At 35.0% G+C, this 23,532-nt stretch overlaps 1 protein-coding gene across 1 annotated transcript in view; it reads right to left on the bottom strand.

Annotated features, from left to right (window-relative positions):
• Window positions 1–23,532, bottom strand: part of LOC145665344 (polycystin family receptor for egg jelly-like) — a 177,175-nt gene that overhangs the window by 64,597 nt on the left and 89,046 nt on the right. The window contains exons 16-21 of the mRNA XM_081732644.1: window positions 21,777–21,973; window positions 17,509–17,653; window positions 14,403–14,528; window positions 5,440–5,559; window positions 2,204–2,509; window positions 1,350–1,553 (exon numbers count right to left, since the gene is read on the bottom strand). Coding sequence (XP_081588770.1) covers window positions 1,350–1,553; window positions 2,204–2,509; window positions 5,440–5,559; window positions 14,403–14,528; window positions 17,509–17,653; window positions 21,777–21,973 — 1,098 coding nt within the window. The remainder of the gene's footprint in view (window positions 1–1,349; window positions 1,554–2,203; window positions 2,510–5,439; window positions 5,560–14,402; window positions 14,529–17,508; window positions 17,654–21,776; window positions 21,974–23,532) is intronic.

Here is a 23,532-nt window from a genome sequence, read left to right as displayed (position 1 = left end):
ACATTTGTTTGGTAACATTGCTTGGCATTATCTGGCAATGTTGCTACCCATGTTCATTTGTTTTCTGCTTGGTAAAAGTTATTACCTGAATCAGACGTTTCCTGGCCGCTGGATTGGGAGAGGTTGTCCATCTTCACCAGCTCCCTTTGTCTGGCCTCCAAGAAGTCCCGATCTAGTGACACCAGACAATGCTCTCTGGGGTTGCATAAAGCAACAAGCAAGAAACACTCGATATCACACAACGCAGGAATTACGAGCAGCTGTGGAAGACGCCTTCACCCCCGTGACTCCGGAGTATCTCCGCAAAACATCTACGAGAACTTGGCGAAGAATTTAACTGTGTTACGACATGAATGGTGATCATACCGATGTTTATGACTCTTAAGACTTCAAGGTAACTGTGTATGACTCTTAAGACTTCAAGATAACTGTGTACAGACATTCTACCATAAATAACACTATACTGTTGAAACTAAAGGGGGGTACGCCCACTTCCGGACCACCCTGTAGATAAAGGTTGTGTAGCGTTCTATAATTCTATTGCTGTAGGAATTTTGGAAAGTATAGGTTTCTTGTTTATTGTAAATAGAGATTTCCCATTGCTTCTCTAAGCTACATTTGTCCAAATTTAATATTGGATTTTTGTCCTGATGAAGTAAGATTCATAGACTTCTCTTTCTATAGGCGATTGAGATCTGTGGAAAATATTTGATTTATGTTATGCCTGGATTCGCTGAGGCATTTCGATAATTCTGAGATCACTCAGGTAAAGAAACTTTGATTTTTAATAGAAAATAATGCAATAAAACGCGTATTTTAACCTTTATTGTAATGAACTTGGAGATGCATTAATGAGTATTAATCGAGAGGAATTGCTGAATAGAACCTTATTGTGTCTCTCATAATAACTTCACAATCAGTATCAATGTAATAAATGCATTTTCTACATTTACTTCATATTTAGCAGAAGCTGCATCGAAGTAACAAATATGCGTTAATCGAATAATGAAAGGAACACCTAAAAATCTGATATTGAAAATTTACACCAAAAACATTTCACTTTCTACTAAATCTTTTTAGTGAGAAGCTATTATGAAGATCACACGAACAAAATATATTAAATATGATAGAAAAGAAATAAATTATAAAAAAAATTACTACATTTTAGTTCATATAGTAGTTCACTCTTAAAATCGGATCGTCGACATAATTTCTTACACCGTCTCCACTTAGCTCTTGTTTCTTTAGCACAAAATATGAAAAGAGCTATTGTGAGCACTTGAAATACCGCTTGGGATCTGGCAGCGAATGTGATAAAAGAAGAGCGAACGTAATTAGTAATCACCTACCATTAGAGGTTCATCAGGAAGAAGCTTTTTCAGTGTGTCTATATGAGGTAAAATTCCAACGTAGAAGAAACTGGAGTTTTCAGTGGCTGTTCCTTCAACTAACATTGAATATTTATCTTCAATTTGCGGTTCTGTTCTGGGTATGGTTACACTGCTCCTCCAGAATGTATGCAGATCCGGTCTCTGATCCTGAGTCGCCACCACCTGAAACAAACACCACAAACTCTTAGTTGTTGCAAACAGCCGAGCCAGACAGCGCAATTAACATGAATAGATTATCAAAGCTCGCATTATCTTGATTTTCTCCTAGAATGTTTCGTGTCCCGACTTTTGATCTGAGATAATTTTCATGAAATATTTATAGGTCTAATTTTGACGATAAATAACAAAGAAATTCATGTACACATGTGATTCTGAACAAGTGTGCCGCGGAAATTTCGAGACAAACTGACGACGAAGACATAACAGGGAGTCCGGACCCTCCGAAATCCCGACTTTTCTGTAAATGTAGTCTAATTTTAGGAGTGATTTTTACAAATTTTGATATATCTCATCCTCATCCTCTCCGTGCAAGACTTTTGGATTTCTCCCGAAATACATTCCTGCGTACGTGTTTGATATTATATATAAGATAAATTTGTTAAAGAAAGAGGTAACGAAAACTGGAGAAACTAAGTTAAAAATAATTTGTTTAAAATTCCCTGATTTAATAGTTTGCAAATATGGTGATCCTACACCAATGTTACAGAAGACATAACATGCTGTTGAAAGTAGCATTCACTTTTCTGTTTACGAAAGATGAACTTCCGTGGTCGACTCTCAGTTATCTATAGAACAGATTCATGAACACCTACCTGCAACCGGATATCCTCTGGCAGCTCCTGGAACTGTATCAGCAGCCTTCCTTTATTTGAGACTTCGACTCTGTAAACGGGAATATCATTGTCACTTAACGTCCAATATGGATGAACCTCCAAAACTGCGTTTAATAAATTGGTTTCCCTTTCTTCATAAGCAGTGAACGACACATTTGCAGGAACAGCCAGCTCAGTTAATTTCCTTTCTGTTTTGTAGTCTTGCAACTGGAAGTTCACAACGGGACAATTCACCTTCGAAGATGAACGGTGCCACCAAAATGGATTGATATTCATCACCAAAATCTAAAAACATTGAGTTGAGTTCTTTCAGTATTTCTCTTAGAGTACCTAACAATGTTGAATATATTGTAGGATCTTTTTTTTACATTAAACATTAATTGTACTGTAAGCATATTATTATTATTATTATTATTATTTTCATTTTACGTTTAAGGATATTTTTTCAGCTAACTGTAAGGAGCTAAAAATATTTCATTGTAGATATGTTTGGTGTGCTCGAAGGCGTTAGAAAAACCCTAGTCATGAAGATTAATTTTTTCGCAAAATTTTATTTTCACAAATCTCCTCAAGGAAAGACAGAGGTTGCTTTTATTCTTGAGAACTCCTGAGGGAGCCAGTGCTATACAATTTGGATTGCTGAAACACATGCCAACAAACTTGTTACCTTTTCAGTTGTAGAATTTTCTGTCATTTAGATGGAATTAGAATACAATTGATCTGAAAGCTATTTATTGTTGCAAGTTTCTTTCACATCACCGATACTAACTTTCAGAGAGGTCAAATGCCAGGTGCTTTACTACTTTTAACCTCTTGATTATGCGCTTGATATGGTCCAGGGATGGTGGTTTTGAGTCCAGTTGTCGTGATATAGATTCTGAGTATCTACCCCATCAGCAAATGCAGACACGCGCTTTTGATCCTCTATCTATAACGGTGGCAGGACCGCTCGAATGTATAAGCGTATTCGGATCGGTTTCGGCATTTGGGTCCTGTCGCTGGTGCGGTGAGTGGCTCGACTTCCTATTCGAATTGAAGCCTGATTCTGCGAGCCTTTTCCGACCAGGAGGAGGCTCTATAACAACAGGAAGCCGCTTGGTTTGCCGAATTGCTTTGAAAGTTTCGGTCCGCCATGTTCGCTTTTCGTTTCTCAATTGTTTAACATACACCTTCGTGCGAAATTGCACGTTGAGTTCGAACGTTAGTGATTTGCGTATGATTGAAGGTATACCCTTGAAATAACCAAGTGGTTAAAGGTATTATGTTTCTAATTATAGGGTCAGTAGTTTGAATCCAGTCCTGCGGAGGGTTTTTCTTTTGTAGATTTGTTATTCGTGTCATTAATGTTTGTTTAAGTAAGTTCCGTAGGGTGTATTGTGCAAAGATCAGCCCTGGAACCACCGTCGAATCAGTGGTACTATAAATCTAATTTCGTCCGCCATTTCATCGCTTGAGATCCACCAGTTATCCGCCGGCGTCTTCCTGGTGGGGTAATTCTTCGCAGTTTAACAGCGTTTTGAAATAGTCATATAAAAGTTTACAATTTTCCTTGTCGTTTGTCGCTAGACTATCTTCTTCCCGTTTGAAGCAAAGCTTTGTTGCTGATATTTATAGTTCCTGTTTGAAGGTGTAAAATTCTCGGTAAGTGTACTACCTTACTGAAACTGGTTTTGACAGTGTGTGCAATCAAAATTAAAGGTTGTAGGGAATGCTCTAATAAACTACTCATAAGAAAACAAAAATTGTTTATTAAAGTTCATTTGATTTTGCAACTATGGGTATAAATAGAAAAAAAAACTTGGACACTGTCATGCACTGTAGACCTAATGTTTGGATTCAGTTAGACCAGTGGTTCTCAACCTTATTCCTATCACGACCCCATTTTATCACATCCTCTTGCCTGCGACCCCCTTACAATTTTTGGTTTGTAATAAGCTTATCTGGGATTTTTAATATGCCTATTGCATAGATCTCACGATATCCATCTATTTCTATAATGGTAGAATCCATTTCATGTATATAGTGGATGCAGTAACTTCCCTAAAAGCAAATGCATTAAAACAAAATTTGATCAGTTCATTTATATTACTAGGAATGCAATGGATATACCTGATTGCAATGAAATGGGCTGAGCGAGCTTAAGCAACGTAATCCGTTTATTGTGACTTTTTAAAACATAGTTGCTTTTACGTCGATAAGGGACCATTTTATCTGCATGAAAACTTTTTCCCCATGTTAAGTCTATGGAAGCGTTTTTCGGTGATTATTCCTCGATGGTACATCGGATTTTTGATTTCGACCTATGTTGTCACTCAGCATGACATACTCTATCAGCGTGCTAAGTTTGGTTGAGATCGGCCAAACGGTCTAGGAGGAGTTCGCGGACAACCAAACGGCTAACCCGAGTATAAGAGCTTCGTTTCGCTCAGCTCAACAGATACCGAATCTGACTCCTTTAATTTTGGGTCATGTGATAAAAAAATAAAATTATTTCTAATTTTGGTTAAAAAAAACTTGGACAGTTGTTAAAAAGGTTATTGAGTATTTTAAATGACTTGATAATGTGCGTCACGAAGATTGAACCGGACATTATCTCACTAGTGAAATCATACCATGCTTAGGTATCTCATTAGCTTTGAATTTTAATTGTATTTCAATATGCAGGTTTTGTTGTATTTGTTTTTTCTGGTATTTCAATATGCAGTTCTCATTAGTTTCATATCGTACCTCTTTCATTTAAAATAATTTTTAAACAACTCTGCACAGCTGTTGAAAATGTTTAGTAGACCTATTTTTTGTTGTCCTGAACAGTATGTATAAAAATAAAAAAATATGCCTTAAAAGTTAAAATAACATTTAAAAATATTTTCTGGCATTAGATTCTAATTATATTTATCCCTTTCGCTTATCTTCGTGACCCCATGAAACTCTCCGCGACCCCTTAGAAGTCGCGACCCTCAGGTTGAGAAATCTTGAGTTAAACAAACGAAAGTAATAAAGTGGATAATTAATTAATGTTGCACTAATTATTCTATTTGCAAAGTTCGTAATTATGTTAATGTGGTTTAATTATTTCAGAATTTTTTCCTATTTATTCTATAATAAGCATACTTCATTTGTTTTATTATACATATTTAATAATCACATAGATAGGAACCTATATGCATATCTTAAATGAAATTCCCTTGTTTTAATGCTATTTAGTTAATAAATACCTGAGATTCCAGCACAGGATACTTCTCCTTCCATGTGGGAAGCATGAGGTTTGTTGTGTTAATTATCACTTGGTCTCTAAAAGACAGACTTGTACGATTGAAATATTCTGTTGCATTCACCTGTAACAAAAACATGTTAAACATTCACTTTTATATTTTCAGGTAACGGAAGCATCTTCAAACATAGCCAATAGTAAAAATACAAATGAAGAAACAGCTTATGACAGTGAGAAGTATGTAAATGTCTTCAGTGAATAACAATGCAATTTGTAACATTGATTTGAATGCCTGATCTTTCCAACCAGTGACTACACGTAATTTCACTAACGAGGAAGGTCCATAAACCGTGAGAGTTGAATTTTGATGAAAATTTGTGACAAGACTCAGTTCGAGTTGCTAAGTAACGTAGTAATAGTCATTCGATGCGCAAATGCTTCGTTGAGCTGCTACACCGACGCCATCTTGAAACCAGTAGGCAATGTACAAGAATACCCTTTTGGCACAAAAATGAAAAAGCTTTTGATAGATCTGACTTCAGTATTGAAAACCAAGGTAGAGCATCTATATGTGGGAGTACTTCCAGTGCATGATCGCCATTTTGAAAGGCGCCATATTCAATCGCCATCAAATATGATAAATAGCAAGGGGGTCATGTGGGGTATCAAATAGCACTGAAAGTTACTCCTGAATCCATTTCCGCAACCTAAGTTTACATATCTGTTTTCACGTCAGAGTTAAGAGCTCTCTTACCTACAGAAATATATAAAAACTGTGCGAGTTAGACTTGTGTTATGAAAGATGGTCGTACGAGCACTTGCAGGATTTTAACTAATGCAGTAGTAGTTAATGCAGTACAATAGCCACTATACCAGTCCGATCTCGCGACTAGTAAAAGACATTGTTAATTAAATTAAAATGCCTGTAGTGAAAAATGGAATAGCAGCATCCTACAAGTTATACCTATATCAAGCCAAAAATCAACTGTATGAAACCAAAAATCTATTTTAGGCAATTTTTCATGGTCCATTATAGTGTGTTAAGTTTTTTCTCCTATCTTGAAACCTTACGCAAAGACCATCATTGTTATAGAATATTGCATTCTTTTCCAATACTCATACTTGACAATTTATAATATACCGTGTTTATTACGAGGTTAAAATACTTTAATGTATTTATTGCCAGTTCGTCTAAATATAATCGATTTATCGCTGACGTATTGAACAATGAAGTGGATTTAAATTATCAGTTCACAGCCAATTCTTAGAAAAAGATACACCTGGAAACACCTGATGTCTGTTCTGCTATTAGTGATAAGCGAATGCATACACACCTAATAAAAACAGATGGCAATAAATATTACACGATTCAATACCAAGTTGCTATCCATAAAACAAGCCTCTTTCTTGCTTTTTCCTACAATGTTAAATAATTAAATATTTGCATCTTTCCACCTTTAATGATGAAACACTTGCTTATATTATAATAAGGGCAAGACTAGTTTTCATATCAAAACTGTGATAAATAACTAATTGTAGCAGGTGTTCACTTGTTTGGTGTACAAGTTATATGGCAGAATGTTCATAAAGAAAATGCATTCCGTTTTGTATCATCAATTTTGTGCGCCAGTCCTAAAGGACATGCTTGCATATGCATGGCAGAAATGTCGGTACGTAACAGGAGCAATAGTTGATTCATTTACAAATGTTCTGGAGACTAGTAGAAAATAGTGTCTGTAGTCATGAAGATTGTGACGAAAGTGCATTTGTTAAGTGTTTGCACTGTTCCATGATGCTGTGTGCTAACCACTTCGTTTTGGATCTCCATAATCACAACGGAAGAGCAAAACTTTAGTGAGTTAATATTTGCTTATGTGCACCAGTTTATATTATTTTCTAATAATTTTTATATTATTTTTCTATTAATTTTCTAATAACTTCAAGACATATTCTTGTAAAGTCATATGTACCGTTGCACCTAACTTATATCACAGCATTTAAATGCTATGCATAATCGCAACACACATATACTCATATATATAGCGCACTTTGAAATAGGTATAATTTGTTACAGTGCTGCTATTCCATTTTTCACTAGGCATTTCAATTTAATTAACGATTTCTCTTACTAGTCTCAAGATCGGATTGGTATAGTGGCTATTGTACTGCATTAACTACTGCATTAGTTAAAATCCTGCAAGTGCTCGCACGACCATCTTTCATAACACAAGTCTAACTCGCACAGTTTTTATATATTTCTGTAGGTAAGAGAGCTCTTAACTCTGACGTGAAAACAGATATGTAAACTTTGGTTGCGGAAATGGATTCAGGAGTAACTTTCAGTGCTATTTGATACCCCACATGACCCCCTTGCCATTTACCATATTTGATGGCGATTGAATATGGCGCCTTTCAAAATGGCGATCATGCACTGGAAGTACTCCCACATATAGATGCTCTACCTTGGTTTTCAATACTGAAGTCAGATCTGTCAAAAGCTTTTTCATTTTTGTGCCAAGAGGATATTCTTGTACATTGCCTACTGGATTTCAAGATGGCGTCGGTGTAGCAGCTCAACGAAGCATTTGCGCATGGAGTGACTATTACTACGTTACTTAGCAACTCGAACTGAATCTTGTCACAAATTTTCATCAAAATTCAACTCTCACGGTTTATGGACCTTCCTCGTAAGGTAGGGGGAGGGATTCAAGCCAAGTTCAGGATTTTTGTGTTCCTATTTTAATATGGTGAACGTTTATTTTCTCATGAATTCATTGTTCAAGGAGGGGGTTAAAACCCCGAAATTTCTCTTTTCTTGCGTTCAACATTGTTATATTCACATAGTTTAAGGTATAAAGCAATGATAACTAAGGGGAGGCAAACGGAGCTTGTGTCCCGAGCACCGGATGGGGTGAGGGCGCAAAACTGGGCAAATATTTCTTTTCACGATAAGGCAAGTAAAGCAGGTTTTACCAAACTAAAGATCATAAAAAAAATACTCAGAAACTTAAGAGGACAACAACGACTCACCAACCTTAGGATCATATACATAGAACATAAGTTAGCTTCAAAGCAATCTTTTGAGGACATTATAAAAACCTTACGAGCCAAAAGAGCCCGCAAAGTTAAATTTTAGTTCCAGCTTTTTGTGTTTTTATTTAACTTACATCGATTTAAGAGATTTGCAAAATGTCTGAGTATGATACTCGAGACAACAGTTTCACTGTTTGTCATTAAATATTCTATTGTAAAGCAACAGACTGTTGATTAATTCTACAAATGTGCACACGGGCGGCGATTGGGAGGGGGTAAGAGGGGGCAGTTGCCCCCACTTTTTGAAGTGACGCCTTAATTTATATAGTTTCATTTGGAAATGTAAAGATTGCGTCCACAGAACTTGGAGAAAAATCCCTGACTTTTCATGGCGAAAGTTCCAGATTTCCCTGACCACTAAATAATTTAAAAGTATAGAAAAAAGAAAGAAACCCCAGCCTCCACACTCTCCATAGTTGGTCTTGTTCTCTCTCCGCTTCTGTTTATTTCTTTTTTCAATTTTCTTTAATCAAAAAGAATGAAGATTTACAAATATATGCATTAGGCTGATATAGATTACATATTAGAAAATGTAAAGTTACAAACGGAAGTGTGGAGTGTGCAGAGTACTTAAGGTATGAAAAAAATTACACATTATAGTTTACACATTATTATACCAATTACACAGCACTATAATATTGCTTATAGTAATAAACAGATCATACATGATTTTACTGATCATAAAAGAAAAAAAAACAGATTACGTAACACATATCTTTGCTGGTACAATTGTTAAATGCAACCCATTTAGCAATTTGTTTTCATCCTTTCACGCATAATTTTCTTCTCATTGATCTGAATATCCTTCTTGTTGTCTCCGCAGTTTAATTTTCTTCTCTTCTTCCTCCAGTTCTTTTAGTTGTTGCTGAATCTTCCGTTTCTCTGTCCTCTACTCTCCAGCATTCATTTCTCTTTTCTTTTCCAAATGCATCTGATATTATCTCATTGAACTTCTCACAGAATTTATCATACCTTTTGTAATTGTTAATCCTGACGATCCACCTATTCTCATCACAGAATCATATATGATCCGTTGAGCCACCAGAGATTCTTCTTGTAAGTTCTTAATAATGAGATTTTTGTTTATTGAAAAACCACTTTCAACAAATGCGTTTCCGTGAGAGAAGATAAAACACAGCTTCATAACAGATCATAAGTTAACGAAGTCATTTCTTAAGAGTAAGTAAAAAAATCATCAAGTCCAATACCATCTCCGTCCTTGGTTATGAAATCATTGAAGTGTTCCTTAAATCCTTCAGTCTGAGCTTTCACTGTGAGCTGGAGATACTGTTTCTTCGCGTTCTCAGCCACTTGTCCACATATATCCTCATGGCATCATGCAATTCTTCTAGAACAGCGTCTACTCTTTTCAGCAAAATGCCAGGACGCAGTTAGATGTGTTAGATTTATTTACTGTTACTGAATTACTGTGTCAGTAATTCAGTAACAGTAAAGAAATTAACACTATTCCATAAATTCAGTAACTGAACAATGGACCTAAATCGATTTTTCCCTGACTTTCCCTGACCAATCTGCCATTTCTCTGGAACATTTTTACTTCCCTGACTTTTAACTTACTTTCATTGGTTTTCCAGAATGTGCACACCCTGGTAAAGGTTTTGTGTGTATTACTGTTCATAGAAAACAAACGGTGCCATATAATGTTTGCAGTTGCGTGAGTACGTATTGGTTATTTGTCTTCCCGTGGAATTAAGAAAGCTACAGGAATTGCGTTTAAATTGCAATTCAAAGCAAATAATATTGCAATTGTATATTTCTTTAAATGTCATAGCATATGCTTGCAGTACTTACTGTATTTCATTTTCTAAGAGTAAAAACATTCATTTAATGGCATGTGTGGAATAAAAAGTATAAGTTGTTCATTAATTCCCAATTTGAATATAACTTCTGCAAAACAATCCTCATTATTCATTACTATGATTAATATTATCCTTTCTATTTATTTGTTTTGCGAATTTATTAAATAATCTGATCACACAGTTTTCCAAACAGAATTTTAAGATGTTCATGAGCAAGAACTCAGATCTCTTCTACACTTTCCTTGTTTAAGAGTATAAATGGCTAGTACCTATGTATTGCTTTAATAAAATAGAAATACGATATACGGTATTTTAAGTGAAAAAGATAGTATCCTATTATTTATACAACTTGTCATCAAACAATGTTAGAAACAACCAGGAAAACTAACATTGAAAATATAAAAATATTCAGATCATGTCTTGCCCCCCACTTTTAACTTCCAATCGCCGCCACTGCATGTGCACATTCCGATATAATTCCAAAAACATTGTGATTTGCAGTTATTATGATAAGACTATAAGAATGCATCAAGCATGCTACTCTCAGATTATTTGGCAGTCGAATACTAATTAGTTTGATGTATTATCTTGTACAAAAATTTAACCTATGTACCGCAATTTTGAAATCAAGCTTTACCACTTGAAGAACAAATGGAATAGGAGAATTACTGTGTGATGCTAATATCAGTTGTAGTCGGGGAGCGTTTTGGTTTGGTTGGTTAAGGGGGGCGGGGGGTGCTAAGGCGAGTTCTTGCCCCGGGCGAAAACTAGCATAGTTGCGTCGCTGTGGGGGATTCAAGCTCTTAAGTTCGTATCGTTCCAGGATTTTTGTGTTTCTAACTTTATATGATAAATGGTTATCTTCTCATGAACATTGTTGGAAAAAAAGGGGGGGGGGGAGAGTTAAAATCAGGAAACTTCCTCTTCTTGTGTACACCATTGTTTCTGACTTAATACATTCACAGAGTTTAAGATACAAAGTTAGAACACAAAATCTTAAATATATAGTGCAAGTTACTAGGATTGTGTACTATTCATATGAGAGCGTAATTTTACACAATTTATATTTATATTCATAATCATATTCTTACGAAATTTAAATCAAAAACCTTTTCTGACACTTTAATATGTTCATAATTATAATTATCTTGTTAGTCCACAAATGTTACGACAGAATATTAATATCAAAAGCATTAAAGGGCATCAAAAGCATTAATATCAAAAGCATTAATATGAAAAGCATTAATATCAAAAGCATTAAAGTCATAGAGCATTATACCCCTTACTCAATGCACTTTATGTTTCCTTACTCTAATTCATGGAACATTTTTCTTTTTCTTTTTTTTTTAAATGCTCTACCAGATGATATTACACACACTTTAATAATATTCAACCTTAGAACTTATGAGAAAGCCTATTCTGTTATACGGTTAAGATTTCTCGAAGAATAGACAGCAGCCAAAACTAGACGGATACGCATACATTGAGGTGCACAGAGGGTGTCGAACACTCTAGGCGTCGAACAGGAAGGCGTTTCTTTTTTTTTTAATAATTACTTCATATTTCCAACTACATAACAATTATGTCTCTTAAATTACATATGAGGCACCTAGAATCAAACCCCGCCAAATCCTCTTACATACTTTTGTGGAAAAATCACAAAAATAGTCAGAAGCAAACCTTTGAAATTACAGACATATTTTTTAAACAAACATATTGTTAATTGTATTGTGTCATAGTGACAAAATATGAACACAATCCGATAATAACAATTTAAAATACAAGGAAAAATAGTTGTTGGAAATTCTGATGTGGCGGGTTTTGATACTGAATGACGGATTTGGGGTGGGGTGGGGGATGTTACTGACAGGATTTGGCTGGTATTGAAAATCAGAACTAAATTTATGCTTTTGCTTCAAAGGGATTTTAAAACTAAATAAGTTATGCCATTATAGGATATCAATAATAAAATACAGGGTGTGCGGAATGGGACTGGCGGTTTTTAAAAGTGTATAGTTTTAATATGGTCAGAGATACAGAAGAAAAAACATGTATTTTAAAGGAGAACTCAAAAAGTTTATTTGGTCTTAATTACAAGTCATCCTAACTCAGTGTAACTCCACGTGAGCTCCATTTGTAACTCTTACAATATTTAGCCTGAACTCAATCTCTCTTCATGTATTCTGTAACTTCTGAGGTGTTACTGAAGCAATCATTTCTAATACTTTTCGTTAGTTCAACAAGGTTATGCACCTTTTCACTAGAATGCATTAGGTCTTTCACATGCCCCCACAGGAAGAAGTCCAGGGGATAACATCAGGAGGACGTGGAGGACACCTAATTGGTCTATCCAACGGCCAGGAAATTCAGTATCAAGGTACTCCCTCACTTATAGGCTCCAATGTGGCCGGACATCATCCAATTGGAATATCACTTGAGGTTGCAAATGTTGTAACTGGGGAACCGCAAAGTGTTGAAGCATGTCCTGTTATGTTTGCTCTATGAAAAAGAAGAGACCTATAATTGCATTATGTGTTAAAGCACACCAAACATTCAATTTGGGACTGTCTCTAGAATGTTCTATGTACACATGCGGATTCTCTGATCCCCATATCCTAACATTGTGTCTGTTAACACAGCCAGACAAGTGAAGAGTTGCCTCATCAAACAAAACAACGCTCAATAGGAAATTATAGTCATAATCAATTCTGTCTAGAATTTCAGTAGCAAATGCTGCTCTCTTTGACTTGTCGTTGGGCTTAATTTCTTGTAACAATTGCACCTTATACGCGCGCAAATGTAATCGTTTGTGTACCACATCGCGCACTGTCGAGTCTAGAATTGCCGATTGCCTGCACGCTGCGCGAATTGACTTCCTCGGACTACGTGAGAAACACTCTCTTATTGCTTTCACATTTTCTTCTGACACACGGGATTTATCATCGCTGTGTTGTCTCACTATACTCCCCGTTGATAAAATTTGATCATTCCACGCCTGGATACTGTTGCGTGATGGAGGATCATTAAGGTAAACATGTCGAAAGTTTAATTGAACTTGAAAAACACTTTTTGTCTCTGCAAACTACCACACGCATTGCGCCTTTTCGACTGCCTATGTAATTTCTGTTTATCGACGCTACTAGCGCCGTCACCGGTAGTTATTCAACTATGAAGATTTGCTGAACAAAACTTTTTGAATTTTCCTTCAATATGAATGTTTTCTTTCTTCTGTATCTCCGACCATATTAAAACTATACACTTCCGGACACCCTGTATAAAATTGAAAAATACTTTATTGTGTTATCAAAATTAGATTACATGGTCAATTGCAATGTTAAAACTATCGCAGGTTTGAGAACATAATGTTGTTAAATCTTAGGAAGAGTGGCTTCTTACTTACTGTCCTAAACGACATCAAGAGTATCATCTTCTTCCTCGACTACGTAGTCAGACTCAGTTTCGTCAGCTGGTTGAGACATCTCTCCAACTTGATATTTCTCCAATTGAAAATAAAACTGAAGAGATTCATTGTTCCTCCATTCTTCTCCAAAGTACTTAGATAACAGTTTCGCAAAGTAATTACAGGAAGTTGTGTAACGATCACAAATTGACAATCTTCTCTTTAATTGTAGAAAGTTATAAATTTAACACACAAGCAAAGTTATTCATGTTTGCAATTCACCCAGACAGAGCAGGAGACTGACAAGTGCCGGTGAAGTACATACATCGCTGACCACTCTGGGAAGTTACATGACTTAGCCGGGCACTCTCATTGGCTGCCTTGCATGTGGCGGAGTTTGAAACCAAGCATGGCTTAGCTCCATTCGGATCTGGCGGATTTTGAAACCAAGCCACATTTTCAACATTATTTTACAGTAGGATATGGTATATTTAGCTACGAAATAATGTATTCTTTGAATTTAATATGTTTAAAACTATAGGATAGGACGTATAAGTCAATTTGTATGAAAAATTGATTTGGCGGAGTTTGATTCTAGGAGCCTCATTCCATTATAGAATTTAACATGTTTATCGTAATAGCCTCGGTATTTACCTGAAAGGACAGAACACAATCCTGTGAAGGTAGAACTGTTGCGCGTTCTCCAACTCCTCGTCTCTTCCCGTAGAGAGTTATAACCCTGTGGATGTAGCCAATCACCTTCTCTGTGATGCTGCTGTACTGAAATAAACTCTATTTTCAGTATTAAGGAGCTCATCATTACACCCTGTTCAATTACGACTAAGGGATGTTTACTGACTAATATCAAATTATATTTCCATCTTTAACACATTAATGAACATCTCACAAATGAGAATGTTAAAATTTAATTTAAATATAAATTGAAATAAAACTAAATGACTTCATGAAATCTTAGCTTGTAAGTTTTTAACTAGTTTCTCAGAATGATTGAAATGAATATGTTGTATACCGTATTAAAATGTTACATACTATAGAAGTAATTGATTTTTCCCTGTCCTCCTCGTATCTAATCGAAAAAGTACCTAATACCTTTATAAACTATAAAGCAGTGACATCTTTGGGGAAATTCCAGCAAAACAGTGAAAATATACACTATATTCCAGTGATAACAGCAAAACAAAGACTATAAAGAATGCACATTACACATCCATATTCAATTTCTAGATACACATCGTTTTTCAAAAATTTTGGAAGAAATTTTGTTTTACTAAGAATTTATAAGAATTTACTCAGAAGATTTTGAAGATCAGAAGAAAACATCATATCAATTGCTTAATTGAACCACTCTTCGCAAAAAGTCACAACTGACAAGTCACAATTTGTAAAAATATTTCTTTTGTTATAGAGATGTTCTCGGGATATTCCGATGATATTCCGAGAATATCTCTATAATATTCGCCGCCAGGAAAGCTTCAATTCTTATTTCTTCTGTTGTTTGTAAGTAGACCTACAAACTGTGTAAATGGTACACAATGTTTTCTTATGTAATATTGTAAATAGTAGTAACAAATCACCATAATTAATTTCGTTGGTGAATCTGCAAGCACTTCTAAGCTATTCCGATTTTTGAAACTGTGAAACTTTATGTTCGTTGCGTATGATCTTTTCTGGAAAATGTGGTTCAATTATATCATGATTTGATGGATATATTGAATATCTATGCCTGTAATAATTCAAAGAAAATACTACTTGTTTATTGTGAATCAAATAATGTTGAATCGTACGCTGGAAATGACTTTTCTCTCCTAGAATTTTCTCGAGCGTATTATTACCTTTCACCAAATACACTATACACAATATGTTTTATAGATTGATAATAGAAATGTAACAATACTTTCATTCTTAAGAATAAACCTAGAAGTTTCATTCATATTTGAAGAATATAAAGTTTAATTCTACAGTATAAATGAGTTTTATGTATGTGGAATACGTGGAAAGAATATTAATTTGAATTTTTCAGTAAAAGAGACATTTTATCCAATGACTGCTAAATACGTGGGTTATAGCAAAAGTCAAGGCAGAAAACACATATGAAACGAACGATACGTTTACTCATTTTTCTTATGCTATATTCTGATGGTATTACCTATATTCATCCAACTCCATATATGTAAGTTTACATATGTACTAACTTTACATTTGCATATTTCAGAGTTTCTTGCTTCGTTCGCATTTTTGTAAAGAAAGTAGTTGCCAAGATTTTTGCGGTGATTATCACATGATGTCAGAAAAATGTGTTCTTGAAGTTTTAAGTACGGTATCAAAGCTCACATATTTAGTAATTATACTTTCTGTCTTTTAATATATATTAGTTTAAAAACTAAATTCTCAAGCTAAAAAGTCCCGAATAGTAGCAGAAGTACTGGTTTGCAAGTTTACTGAAACGCGTGATTAAATTGGGAGCCGCGGTGGCTCAGTGGTAGAGCACTCACCTCTGGTGCATGGGATCCCGGGCTCAAACCCTGCTCCCGCCAAGTGAACTTTGTGGTGGACAAACACCGTGTGCGTGGGTTTTCTCGGAGTTCTCCCGTTTCCTCCCGCTTTCTTCATTCCACCATTTCATTCATCTCTCATTATCACCGTCTTCTTTAGCCTAACCGGTATAAACGTGGGAGTAAAACTCAAAAATTTCATTTTTATTTTTTTTCACGTGATTAAATTTACTTCAGAAATACAGGAAACGTGTAAAATGTGTCTATTGAAATAAATTCCTATAATTTAAGTTGATTTGTTCAACGTTTCACTTATCTTACATCCTATGAATATAGATTGTCAGCGGAAGCATCTGATGCAGTGGTAGTTGGAATATAATCTTTCTGTATAATGCTTTGTTACATTAGTGCTACTATCTTTTGTTATAGTTCTTGCTCTTATAAGAACGTTCGCTACATAAATAAAATTGAATTTTATATAATACTAGCATTACATGCTTCAATTTGTTTTTTTCAAAGCAATTGTCTTTCATGTATTTAAAATTTGTTAACGAGGTAATTTAACTCACAACTCCATACTTACAGAATGTTTAAGTATCAATCTCCCAAGTCGTATCATAAATATCTATCATAATAAGCATGATATAGTTATTACATTCGTTGACAAGAGGAACTTGAGAATGTAATTGAAATTGAAATATTGCAACTTACGCTTGAATTGATATCGCAAATGACTAGTAATGTAAACATTAATTACCTTTATTGTATTTGGGTCAAAAGATCCAATATATTCCAATTTATATCTGGAGAACTACATACAGTGTAGCCAAACCCAAATTATCACTTAACTTAGTATGATGTGCTTATTTCGTAAAAAAAAAAAAAAGGAAAAAATCGATTTAGGGGCCGTTCAAAAAGTTTGTGGCCCCTGATCCAAAAACTAATTATTGGCAAAGATCTTTTGATCATTCCTAAAATTCGTGTTCATTTTACTTGATATAACCAAATGAGAATACGTAAGCTAAATTGTAAATTATCATGTCTGAAACTTCTGTCACTCAAATTTATAGTAAGTGGAAAATGGAAGTTATAGATTATATTGGTTGGACATGCCTAGAAAGAAAATGGTTTATTGAAAGTATATACTGAATGTGTTTTCAGTTTCGTTTGATAAATTGAAACTTACAAGCTAGTATGTAAACATGTACTTTACTTTTGATTGCTAATAGTTGTAACATGATACTTACGTATTCGATGACTGAAGAGTATTCATCATCGAAAGCCAGAGTAAACTGTTCGTCCGCTTCGTCTTCTATAATTCTGTTGAAGGCATATTCATGCTTTCGGTTGAGAGGGCGCTCCAGAAGTTTCATACTCACCGTCATTAGGCGGCTGAAATAGTCATAAATGAAACATCAATTAGCAACTATTGGAGTGTATATAGTAAAACCTCTTAAATTGCCCGCCTCTGTAGGTGGCCAGCTGCCTATTGTGTTGAACCTGCATATAGTATATGCATTATTCTAGTAAGTTGACCACTTATCTACTACTGGAGATGCCCGCCTTAAAGGAACGTTATTCTAATCCTCTTAATCTTAAATTTACTAATGACTTGTTAACATTATAACCAAAATTAATAAAAAAAACTAAAACTAATAACAAATTATTGGTTTAACAATAAAATCAGTTTGCTTTGCTCATCGATTAATTTATTATTTAATTGTTTATAATAGACAAAGCTGGTATAATACAGAATATTAAATTTACCTCTCCATGTTGGATACCAATTGAATATCTGACGTCATCTTCTTAATTCTGTAGAAGCTCTTTCAGAAAATATGTTACTGTTGTTATGTTCTGAATATTAACAAATTTAAGGGAGAAGAGGAACTTACACATTGAAAGTAACTTATCCAAAAGCACAGGAGACAATAGTATGTTTATTGCTTCTTATATCTATTGTGGGCAGAGATCGGCGCCACTGTCTCTCCACTTATCACCTACATTGCAAGACGTTTGGCAGATGGAATATTAAACTATGCGTGTCCTTTGTTTTCCTCACGAATTTAAACATCTTTTTCTTTCTTTTTAGAGAATTTGCAGAAATTTTATTAGAAATGACGACGTTTTTCATGTATCAGAATGTTCTCCTGCTAAATACCCAGGTTTTCATAACCAATCTGTGGAAAGGAGTTTCTTTTTAAATTCTTTCTGGTTTTCATGTTTCGCTACATAGAAGGATGAAACAATATTAATGTTTGGAGTATTTATAGAACTGAGGTCTTATCCTTATTGTCATGGATGAAAGAGTGGAAAGAATATGCCATAGCGTTTTGTATCAAAGTTGAGATTTTAATATTTAAATCATAATATGTGAATCTCAAACTAAAATGGATATTTATTGCATACAATGCTTTTATGTAGCAGTTTTTTCATTATATATATTATCTATAAGAAATAAGATACCAACTAATACGTAACTAATAACTAGTTACTATATTACAACGCGTATGTTACATTTAATAATAGATTTTGCTTTAAAATACAGTTGGTCACTTTTCAATGGCTTCACTTGATAATTTTCTGTTTAATGATGTTATAAAATAGAGGATCTGCTTACATAACAAAATCGTCACAGTTGCGCCACTCCCACTCTGCCCGCTCCGCGTCAATAAGATCGCAATGTTTTGAGCCAACATCCATGGCGGAAATGAGATTAGCCAATCAGACTCGGTTGTTGAACCGATGCTCGGTTGTTTTTTTGGCTTCACTGAGGTAATAAGATGAAGATACATATGGGCAGATCCTCTATTTTATAACATCCTTGGGGAGAGACGTGTCGTCATTTATTCTACAAACGTAATGTGTGGATGCTTTACAAGTTACAATTAAGAGACATGAGTAAAGGTTCTTGAATGTAGAGGGGTAGGGTGATCATACATCCCGATTAATCGGGAAGGGCCTGTTTTGAAAACAAAATATTGCCTCATATTTTACAGAATAACATATTCTTTATTTTTAAAATTAGAGCAACTTTATAACTTTAAATACTGCTCTATTAATGAGCAATTACGAAAATCCCTTAACATAGCACAGTACTTCTTGTCAGTTAGTACACGCGCCAATATAGAAGAAGTTCTCAGTGTTAATGTCTTCACAGTGACCAGTAAAATGACAGACTCACTACTAGAAGTGTTAAGGGCGTTTTGTTCCCCTGTTTCAATTTTAGGAAGTATAAACGCAGTGACTCTCACAGTTATTTAGTAGACTTAACTTATTGAATGGAATTGGAACTTAAAGTAACTACGATTGGAGTAATTAACGAAAGTAAATCACTTACAATAATTAATGAGCTAATGACGACATTTTACTATAGATTTCTTTATCACTACGAAATACCATAATTAAATTTTATTCTAATACAATTGTGTCTTAGGTTATTAACTTTGCAACTAAACAATAAGTAGTGTTTTATTTTATAATTCTGTTTTACTCTGGAATTATTAACTTGTTTTAAAATACGCTTTGTGTATGTCCTCTTGAAATTATGGTCACCCTGATTAGAAACCGTAATTTTAACTTAACTGTGTTTTACCGGTTACAGGTCTTCAGTCCTACATAAATCGAGATATACAACGCTTACGCTTCGTTCAAAATTTTTTCATGTTCCAGAAAAAGAATAATACATCAAAATTGGGCTGATATGAATTACCGATAGTAGGCTAAATTAAGAGACGAAATATTAATTAGTAAGCTTACTGTATTGAAATAATGTACACTCGTTTGTAGTTTATACTGTACAAAGTGAATTCAATCAGGTCGGTTTTAATACATAGTATTTACACGAGTAACTAATTTCATTCTCACTGATTTCCAACGGTTTAAGCACACTTCCAACGATTTCCAACGGTTTCATTATTTATTTCTAGTTCCATAACTGAACTTCTCTCAGGATATTTCAGTACAACTGAGTAAACTAAATCAGTGTTTTTGAGATGGTTTCCCTACTTACAAAGTTCATGGTCATGATTGGTTTGGACACGTATTCAATAGCGGGAAAATTCACTCAGAACACAAAATTTTTAAGTAACCAGTCTTTTCTAAATGCTAAGTAATTGCGTAGAGAAAATCTCATAATTTTTGTTTGTTTTCATAATTGTTTGCAAATATGAACAAACATTGGAAGGAATAATGATAATGATCGTCCTGAAATAATTTTACATTTCCCTTCTTAGTTGGGAATAAAGATAAATCATGCTTTGTGAAGTTCAGAATTTTTCTGCTGCTAAGTCCAAATTGCTTATTACGAATGAATACGCTATATTCTTCAACATACCGTGTACATTTCTTTACAATTGGTTGAATGAAAAAGATTCGGTAAAAGACGTGAACGGTTTCATCTGCTAAATTAATAACAATATTTACCGTATTTTGCGCACCGTAATTCTCAAAGAACTATTTTCGGTTTCTGTTGGTCTTGCATTCTACACACACTTTGAAAAATATTTGTAATTCGGCCACTGTCTCTACAACTTATAGTGGCTTCGCCAAGGCCAATTCGCGCATTCCACAGTATTCTTTATTTAGTTTTCCCACTTCACACAAAAATTATAGGTGTCATTACTTTAATACTGAGACTTGGCCTTCTAAATACCTAAAGGGTAGTGATGACAGGAAATATATCAGTTGCTTTTGAACAATTGTAGTGTATTTCTGTTAAAATTTCTAGGTGAGAAAGAAGAGTAATTAGTCCATGTCACAAAATTACATTAAATTAATGAAAAAAGTATTGTACTGTGTTCTTAATTACTAACACAAGAATAATCCATATTAAGATCTGTATTAAAAATCTGCAGATTTACGCACTCCCATCTTTTTATGGCCAAAAATTTAAGAAGCAGAACATATGTAGTAGATGAACCGAACCCAAAAGCTTCCGATGTCAAAGCTATGGAACAGTCTCTGTTGAAGGCCCACCAAGTTTCGTTCAGAGTCAGCCAATAGTATCCACGAAATAAAGCAAGATATAGAAGGCAAGCTGAGCCTGTTCCTGACTGAGCTCAGTCACTCACTCAATATAACCATCTTTATTCCTTAAACAATGTGCTAGTTGCTCGATAAATTTCGTCCAGATCCATGAAAAAGTTACCTAAATAAAATAGCACTTCAAGGGAAACCAAAACAGGCCCTGGCCGAACTCGGGTACCAAATACAGGAAACTATTTCTTAGGTAATAGGCTGTTTGCCATCTAAATTTGGTTCTGATCCTGCCAGTAGTTACTGAAAATAACGTACTACGCATACACATATACCAGCAGTGAAACTTTAAGCTCTTGCATGTTTACGCCGGGGGCCAAAAAGTGCTCAAATTACCTGAAGAAGTACAGTAATTTCTTATTACGAAAATTACAAATAAATCCAATATGAGGTTTGTAGTTTGATCTATTTGGACTCTGCGCCTGATATAATCCTTGTAGTATTCTATAAAGTTAAAATAAGTGTTATCTCTTCTTACATTATAATATCCTCCATTTCCAAAGTTGATGGCCGATCTCCTTCGTAGTATTCCCTGAACACTGCTCGTACAATTCTAGTCAAAGCATCGACACCTGTCATTGTGACCACGTCTTTCTCCATCAGAATCTTCGCCTTCAGCAATGTGTGAAGAGCTTCCAGATTCTCCCTCACTGATGGACCATCGAGTATTGGCAGCTGAAAAGTTTACATTTACTACAACAGACATTTTCAAAAGCTATCTAAGATATCCTCCAATATTTAAGGCATTGAAATAAACGTTAAAAAGCACAATTGAATCAATTTTTGATATACTATTAAATCTTAAGTAAAGTAACGTAAAATATTGCGTAGTCAGTGGAAATGACTGATGTTGCAGATGTCTCCTATATGTACACAAGGAGCAAGACATTGCATGACGTGATGTCAGCGTGACCGTAGCGCCGAATGGATCAGCTGCTCCAACAGGTATGAGACAATGTGTGTTAGAAAGTTGTTAAGGTGCATTGTAATTGTGTTGATCACAACATTTTGATGACTTCACGCGGAGAAGAATCATCGGAAAACTGACAGAAGGAGCAAGTGTGACAAGTGTTGCCCAAGCGTTTACTATTTCCCAAAGATTTGTTTCAAGTGCATAGAGAGGATTCAAACCACAGGCAATGTTGTGCGAAGTAGAGGTTGTGGTTGACCACGATCAACTATAGAAGCGGGCAATTGCTACATTATGCAAAAAGGAAGGAAAGATCGACGTCAAAGATTGGTGCAATTGCAAACACATTTAACAGGACTGCAAGGCACCCGATCTCACAGTTTGGAGTGGTACATCGATTACTTGGGGGTGGTCTCTTTCCCCAACGGCCGTTAAGTTGTGTTCTGTTTATACCTGCACATCGGCGGCAAGAACATCTGGCCTGGCCCGAGGAGGACTAGGATTGCGTTCTTTTCTCAGATTAGAGCAGATTACGTCTGAGTAGTGATTTTGGGTGGAATGAAGAGGCGGGAACATGTAACGAATCCAGGAACTTGTCGAACATAATCAGTTTCGTGTTCAGGTGTTCTTGTTTGGAAGCTCATATGTTGGTTGGTGTACGTCTTATCTTTAGACAATATTGTTCCTGTTAAAAGCTAATAATACTGAAGAATTTAGTGCTTAGAAACTAGTAAATCGTTTTTATAGTATGAAAATGCCCCCTGATCTCAGAGAATAGTATTTAAATCAAGTAATATAAGACATATTCAGGAAGTAAAGTAACAAGAACTAGTATTGATTTAAAAAATGTGTATCTGATAAAATATCTACTACAGCGTACTTACTGATATAGGGATCAGTGATTTCCTCCATTGCTCAGACACTTGTTATGTCAGGTTACTAGTTTTTGTACACTATAATAATAGAATTTTATCGTCTATTGCTCTAACCACATTTCAATTTTCTTCTTGATTATTTCATCGCCGCGGAAATGCTGTCGAGCAAAATTTTTCCATAAACTGGAAAAAGTGCTTTGTAAATATTCGCTGGGTGCTTACTTTGTGCTTGGAGAAAACGTTTCATATTTGAAGCGACTCTGAATACATTGTAAACACAGTTTGGAGTCATTGTAAACACAGTTACTCGACTATACTTCCTGTAGCAATAAGGAACAGCTGAGGAAGGCTGATAGTGAAAGCCAGTATAGCCAGCTTACGAGCTAAAATATTACTTTCTCAAACATGTGTTGTACATCGTACGAATAGAAGATGAACTAAGCAGGTGA

Source organism: Thermobia domestica, chromosome 1 (assembly GCF_964235325.1).
Source record: "Thermobia domestica chromosome 1, izTheDome1.hap1.1, whole genome shotgun sequence".
Taxonomy (NCBI): Eukaryota; Metazoa; Arthropoda; class Insecta; order Zygentoma; family Lepismatidae; genus Thermobia; species Thermobia domestica.
Note: the sequence above shows the minus strand (reverse complement) of the source record. Positions and strands in the feature narration are given on the sequence as shown.